This window comes from Schistosoma mansoni, chromosome W (assembly GCF_000237925.1).
Source record: "Schistosoma mansoni strain Puerto Rico chromosome W, complete genome".
In the NCBI taxonomy this organism is placed as follows: Eukaryota; Metazoa; Platyhelminthes; class Trematoda; order Strigeidida; family Schistosomatidae; genus Schistosoma; species Schistosoma mansoni.
The window spans coordinates 19025962-19034067 of record NC_031502.1 but is presented as its reverse complement, the minus strand read 5'-3'; the positions used below and the strand labels follow the sequence as shown (position 1 = coordinate 19034067).

The 8106-nt window shown below is 35.8% G+C and overlaps 1 protein-coding gene across 1 annotated transcript; it reads left to right on the top strand.

Annotated features, from left to right (window-relative positions):
- Window positions 1–862: 862 nt before the first annotated feature.
- Smp_128670 (tyrosine kinase) lies at window positions 863–5467 on the top strand (the record flags this gene model as incomplete). Its single annotated transcript, XM_018788876.1, has 3 exons — window positions 863–1470; window positions 1923–2094; window positions 5204–5467. Coding segments are annotated over 3 exons (1044 nt in total), but the record flags the coding sequence as incomplete, so codon positions are not given.
- Window positions 5468–8106: the final 2639 nt, after the last annotated feature.

Genomic DNA, 8106 nt, shown 5'->3' with positions numbered 1-8106 from the left:
CGACCTTTTCTAACCCCACCCCTCCTTGTGGGAAGGCAGCATCGCTGTCATGCTGGTTGTCTGAAGGAAACACCTTACTGCTGTCACACCTCTGTACAGTCAGCAGTACGACTTCGCCTTCGGACCTTGGGTTTGCTGCTTTTAGTCTCACCGCTCTTCAACCGACCTGTCTGGCATGGTAGGACCTCGAGGAACGATTGTTCCAGCCAGCATAGCTCGATTGCTTCATCACGATAGGCAAGCCCGACCACCACGTCAAGGTAGCAGCAACGTGACATTTATTTTTAGTATTTGAACATCACTACAAGTCAATGAAGGAACAAATTCAATCATTATGATTCCGCAAACCGTGAATTCTGTTTACGGATAAATGTTATTGTATTACACTATCTTGATAACTTTTTCATCACAAAACACCACCTAGCTTTATCTGTTCACACACCTATTCTAAAGATAATTTACGATACCACTCACTTCAATTTTATAAAAGCTAGGACATAAAAATTTGATTTTTTGAGTATGTCGAGTCATTGTTATCTCTTAGATTCGACAAGTCAGTTGGTGGTACATTATTGTGTTTCCAGTTCCACTAAAAACAGCGATAATATAAAAACTATTTCAGGACTGATATTTATCGCGGTCGCTGCTTTTTATCGGTTAAGATGGGTCTTAATTCACTGTTTGTAAAGCAGAAACGTTTCGCAAACAGATACTATCACTAACCATAAAACTATCTGGTTCGTCAATATTCAGGAATAACTGCTGTAGGAGAATAGTAGTTGACATAGTTTTAAAGTTATTCCTTTCTTTTTCACAATGCGATGTTACCATCTTAATAATCTTTTCTTTACATGCACTACAGAATATCCTTATTCGAGTTCACTCTCGGTCAAATCCAGATACAACAGATAATCATTCTGATTCAACCTTTAACTTTGACTATCAGACAATTTGTAATGACACTTTCCAAGATCGACTTACTCAATCCAAGCTATCTGACTCCGAAAGTGATGCATTTGTTCAGGGAAGCAAACATACCAATGGTTTGTCACATCAATCTTGTCATTCTCATAATCTTTGTCGACGTTACAGCAGTCGTGTCAGCCGACAGCGATCTCACCAGTTTAGCAGAATACATTCAGATGATGAAACCAACGAGTTTTTACCAGCCAGCTCTTATTCAAACGAAGAATATCCCACAGATATAGATAAATCTGATCTGAATTTAGCTCATCTACTTTCATTTTCAAATCAACATACTGACGAATTGTCGTGTTCAAGTAAACCAATTATCCCCTTCAGCTATTTGCAGTCTATTCCACTTATTGAACCACAATGGAAGCAACTGATTACTAATGATCTGCTTGTTCTAAATTGTTTAACTCGATCAGAAATCTCAGTATCACCAAGCAGTTCTCTGGAATTCACTGCACTTGTAGCCGATTTGGGTTTATGCTTGGATTTGAAACAGTGGGTTTTTTGATTTATACATACTGCCAAACTCATTGTTGTTTTTTAATTTTCTCAGTTTTATTTTTGTAGACTAAGATTTTATGAATACTGAGCTAAACTTAGTTCAGTTGTTCAGAATATCCAAACACGTGTTTCAGCAATTTCTGTCATATCACCATCAAGTCAAATTGTCCGTTTTGATTATCGACCAAATACTAACCACTAGCCTTTAGTCCTGTGTTTCTAAGATTCTTCCAAGTTAAAGCTGATTCGAAATGACGGACAAGAGTTTATGCCAAGCCAACGTGACTCAATACAATGAGCATTTCCATTCAACACTAGTTTAAGACCTCGAACCAGTTTTAAACCATTCCCGCTGCCTAGTTGATTAGCATTGTTCTTGAGTAGTTAAATGTAATTGTTCCGTTTAGTTACTCATTAGTAAAGTTTTTGTCTCATTTCACTTTTAGGGATCATTCAGATACGGTTTCAGTCGTTGGAAACCCATTTTATGCCGCTCCTGAATGCTTGAATCGAGTAGCACCCTATACATTTGCTGCAGATATATTTTCCTACGGTCTTTTGATGTGTGAATTAATAACGCGTCTCCACAACGACTGCTCACTCATACCCCGTACACCGGTAAGTATTGATTAGCTTGACTGCTTTTATTTCTGGAATACTGAATTCTAAATTGCGAAAACTTATTTGCATCTATAATACTAAAACGTCATACCATTACTTAGTGTACGAATTTCTTCATTCGTCTCGGGGAACGTTTGGCCTGAAGGTAGTGCAGAGTCACAATTAATAAAAAAAGGATAATCACAGGTAGAATAGATCATTTGTAGAGGCTTTTGAGTGTTAGGTTAGCTAACATCATAAACTGCTTTCTGGTAAACAATCATTCGAAAACAAGATACATCTGGATACCTGTTTCGCTTTAGTTTGGGACTTCTAACTAATGAGTACCTATGACCTCCAAGCATCATGATGAGTGCGTTGTCTTCAATCCGCTTAGTTAGAATCCAGTGATCCCGATTCATACTTCAAATGGCAGTTAATTCGCGATTTTGCACAACTATCACTTAATGCTATCGATGATGTATCTTACTCCCAACGTAGTTTTATTTGTAAGTGGATATTAACCTGGATATGTCACAAAAAAGCCTGAAATGTATTGGCAAATTTCTGATCTTTAAAAGACAAATCAATTCACTATAGAGTTAATATTGATAGTATCTAAGACTAAATATACGATGTATATAATCAGCAGTAAAGTTGTTAGAATATTTATACACGGAAAATCTCAAATACTCCACTTGAAATTAAAATTTAGGATTGAACTAACTCACACTCCAGGTACTCGGTTATGGGTTACACTCTAAGTTTGAGGGCTCATGATAAGGGGAACATGAATACGAAGTTTAGTTATTTAGCAATTATACGATAAAAAAATATATGCATAGTATTGGTTCGTAAATAGATCCCAAAGTTACCATTCACTATTGTTATCGGGACATAACAGGTTTAGATCAACTAGTGAAATCGTGAACCTGAATTGTTTGGGACTCTTAAAATATTCCACTTAATCTACGGTGAATATGGAGGATCCACCTAGGGGAGTTGGAAAACCCTGATTCCAAACCAATGGTGCACATGGGGTCCAGGATCCTGAAGGAACAGATGGCGTATGAACCTATTGTTGGTCACTGGCTACCATGGGACTGCATCTATTTACGTTGCTCTAGTGCCTTGTGGATTAGACCCCTAGGTCAGAGGCTCGGGGTGTGGCCCCCTAAGAAAACCACCTGCTTCGGTTTGGGCACTCGGAAATTATTTCACACCTCATGCAAATCATTCGATTTGTGTGGTGCATGTGTATTTGGTGCCTCCTTGTACCAATGTTTGCGCGTTTAAATAAATAAAATAAACCTACGGAGTATTGTTAGCTGTAGTTGGATTTGTTTGGGACACCAACTGTTAGAGCATTGTAGCCTTCTAGGGTCCTTTTATTACCAGATATTGATGGTTTTAAATAAACCTGGTCTATATCGACAGCGGTTGCTAAAATTCATCTACTTAACATATCTTGAGATATCGGACTTTTAGTTATTCTAAACATTTTCTCAACCCCCGCTCTCTGATTTTACTTACTTACGCCTGTTACTCCCAATGGAGCATAGGCCGCTGACCAGCATTCTCCAACCTACTCTGTCCTGGGCCTTTTCTAGTTCTATCCAATTGTTGTTCATTCTTCTCATGTCTGTCTCTATTTCTCGGCGTAATGTGTTTTTTGGTCTTCCTCTTCTCCTTTGGCCTTCAGGCTTCCATGTGAGGGCTTGTCTTGTGACGCAATCGAGTGATTTCCTCAAAGTGTGCCCTATCCACTTCCAGCGCCTCTTCCTGATTTCTTCTTCCGCTGGAATCTGGTTTGTTGTCTCCCACAGTAACTTGTTGCTGATAGTGTCTGACCAGCGGATCCGAAGTATCTTGCGTAAACAACTGTTGATAAACACTTGTATCTTCTGGATGATGGCTTTCGTAGTTCTCCACGTCTCCGCCCCATGCAGTAGATTTTTTTGTAACCTAAATCCATTCATTATTGTAGCAGGTCCTATTTTCTCGTATTGGTTGGTGTATGATATCTGTGATGTTTATTTATTTATAACAGAAATATTGGGAGCAAATGATTATCCAGCACTTATCGAGATCATTATACTATGAAGTAATAGAAGGAAAGTTTAGTAATGAGCAATGTAGAACCTTCCACAAGCATTTACCGGAATAAGTTGCTACACCATAACAAGGTGATTACTACTAAAGTAGTAGTATCAGTGATTATAAAAAAAAGATTAGGGATACAGAATGTAATTCAAGAAAGAGGAATAAATGAATTGGTTGAATAAAAAATATAAACTTTGAAATTCACGATTTGGGGATGAACATATACTGAATCGATTTGTGGCATTGCGATCAATTTTTAACCAGGTCACGCAATATTTCCAACAATTAATCACTTTCATCACACAGATCCCAGCCAGATAATTTTCACCTACTAACACAGCTCAAAATGGAAGTCGCTAACCTCATGGACTGATGCCACGTCTTTGCTTGGGCGTTGCTGGTTTTCTTCTTTTTCCACTCTTACTCCAATCATTATTAATCGTTAGGGTTGGGAGTTTTGGACATAGGTAAAACATATTCATATAAGCCGCTTCTGGTTAACAAAATTTATACACTATCTGAGATTTATATCTTTTGTTCTAATTACTTTTATTTATGTAAGAATATTTTCGGCGTTCTGTCAAGTCTTTAAAATACTCAGAAAAGATATCCATATCTCTGCCGTCGTTTGTTATGACTGAGATTTAAATTATAATAATGTAGATAAATTAACTGAAGTTATGGATCATAACATCGAGATTCGAATGTTCAAGCTAGTAGTAACTCAGTTGGACGCTTTAAAGCAAAGTTAGTTTACATACACACATCTAAGAAGTGTTAATATTGGGGGCTATTATCTCATAGTCATGACGGTCGTTTGTTGTACACATTTTGTGTTCTTTTGACCTAGTACAACTCACTGGCACATTATCAATAGTTTATTTCAAATCACAGTAGCCAATGATAAATGGTTATTTTTTTGACAGTTGCAAGTTTACATATTAGAATTTTATTTATGTACATCCCCGATTTCATGAGAAGTATCCTACACTGTTGTATATATAACTTGTTTTATTTTCTCTAGTCTTTTGGCTTAGATCAAGAAAACCTCCCGGTGCCTCCTGATTGCCCTACTTGGTTTCTCCAGTTAGCTGTCGACTGTTGCACTCTTGACCACTTGTTGCGTCCACATATCTTAGGCATCATTGATTCAATTGAAAAAAGTAAACTCGATTTATCTTGTCACGCAAAAGTTCATTCCCAGTCTCCTGTACCTGTACAAAGCTCCACTACAAATGGTTCACATAATATTGAGTCCCCAAAAGCTGTTCTTGAATCTCCCCTATAACATCACATGATCTCATTATTTTGTCTACTGTGGCCGTTTTTCCAGAAGTGGCGAATCATTGGTTAGCCGCTTTTGCAAGTTTATCACTATAACTGTTGCTAATCAACATATCTTGTTGATGGAAATCATCTCATGATTGATTCTTAGTATTTTTGCAAGAAAAGACAATCAGCTAGTTAATTCAGGGGACTTTTCTATTTTCACTTGCTTGTAAATTGCGTCAACCAACTACTCCTCTTTGTCTTATCATCTATGAGTCTTTTCTCAATGTTAACGAGTTCTTTCAATTATTATTTTCGCCTCTTCTTATTTTTGCTTTAATTATCAATTATTAGTAGCGCCAGCGCTGAAGTGTCGGTACATAAGAAACTTACCAGATGTTCTCTTTTCAATCCCAACTTTTTGAGTGGATTCTCATTATGTTCTCGGTTTTTTTTCTCAAAACAAAAGTGGTCAGAATTCAGTGCTACTTTAATTAATCTTACTTTGTTTTTCTGTTCTTCATTTTTTTTACTTTTTCCCAATCTCGCCTCTAATATTATTTTTTGAAGTATACCATTATAAACACTTACTTCTCATAGTTATTTTGTTTCCTTTATTTGTTCTATAATGTGGGAGTACTGTGTTCTTTTTCATTGTCATATGAAAGTATTGTTCCTACTTTTTGCTGTCTTCCATATATATATATATATATATATATATATATATATATATATATATATATATATATAGGCATTTATAGCCCCATCTACATACGTAAGGATGTGCTTCTACAGCCCTTCCAGTAGTAATCACGAAGCAGTTCTTTGTTTTTCTAATATAAAGCGCAAAATATATTCATACATTACAAATATCTTAATGTTGACTTTAGTTTTCTCTGATACCAAAGTTATGTAGTTGTCTACTACCTCAATTTTTCATCACTGCGATTGTTAATACCATCACTAGTATGTAAACTAATTTTACATACGATGAGCAGCGGTAAATAAATTAATTTTGTTGCAAAATTAACTTTCATTACAACTTGGTAGCGTTTCAGTCATCAGAATTCTCAGTAATATACAAATATTTTGGAGAACATAATAATAAGAGTTAAGCATATATAGCTGAATTATATTTTATTCTTGGTAAAAGTCAGACTTTCTTCTAATAGTTTGGTCTAGTCAACTTATTATACTTATCACATAACTGTTTATTTTGAGCTGTTTCATGTGATCAAAGTTCCTAACTTTCGGGTTATTTGTCTATGGAAATACCCTTGTGGATGCAACGTAAGAATACTACTTAATGCAGTTTTTTAGCGGACGATATCTTCATTCGTTAACTAGCATATTTGTCCCGCCTGGAAATGCTGCAACTAAAGCTATTTTTGTGAGGGATACTGCACTTCATTCTGTCCCAAGAAGCCCCTTTTAAACTTTTTTGAAGTATATTCGATAAAATGGACAGTCACTAAAAATAAAAGTACACAAATTAGCTATAGAAATAAAAATATTGGTGGTCTAGCTTCGATTGACTCATGATATCAACTATCAAAAACTACTGAAATCACAAAAAACCCCTTCTGGTAAAATCAACTCGTTGAAATTTCACTTGTTTTTATGGAATCAATACACAAAAGTAGACGTTTACTGTTATACACATGTCTAATCTGATCTTATAGTACAGTTATGTCGTTGACGAGTATGTGAAGTGAAAAATGCTTTTAGAAATTGGGGGACATGTACTAATACTTCAACATAAAGTCTCTCTCCATAATTTAACTTGTTTGAGTATAGAATAAATATTGCACTATAATTAATACTAGTAGTATTTTGAATTGTTTGCTATTAATCTTGTTGACTACATCTCTTTCTGCGGATTCAGTATGGCATCTTGTGCCACGCTCTGTGCTGATAACGACTGGATTAATGATGGTTAATGGCAAGATGCGGAGCACTAGTTTCAACGTACGTGAAAACTTATAGGTTGTACGTAATAAAATCTCGTGCCAATTCCGGGAAAAATATATTCTATAGTCCATTAATGTCTTAGATTCTGCGGCTCCTACGTATCATTTAGCTTTTTCAGAAGGGTCATATTGGTGGCAAAATTAAATTGTCCTCTTAAGTTGCAACACTTACAAGCCAAGCATGCTGTTACAGTTTCCTCAAAATAAATTGGTTGGCAGGTAAAATCAAGAGTTTAAATTCATAGATTACATCACTTATTGTCGCATATATTATTGCAAGTTTACTGTATTTTCATGCAGAATCTTGTCAGGATATTCAAACGTGCCATACTTTTCAGAATACTCCAGTCAGTCGTTTGATTTGATCATAAAAGACTAATTTGTTTGGAGAACCGAGTTGATTTAACAGAGAAGCCGAAAAGTGTCTCTTAGTTCCCAGTTCTCTTGACCCTCATGGTTTTATTTCTGTATGAGAACGCTTTTGTTTTCTCGTCTTTAAAATCCTACTATGCTACTTGCGTCATCCATAGTTTGATTATCCTTCTTTGGAACATTAAGGATTCCCATTGTGAAAATTAGAACAACACATGTAAGCGAACAATTGTTTTCAATTAGATGTATATTATAATAGATCCTGATGACGATCTAATTGAAAACAATTTTTCGCTTACATGTGTTGTTCTAATTT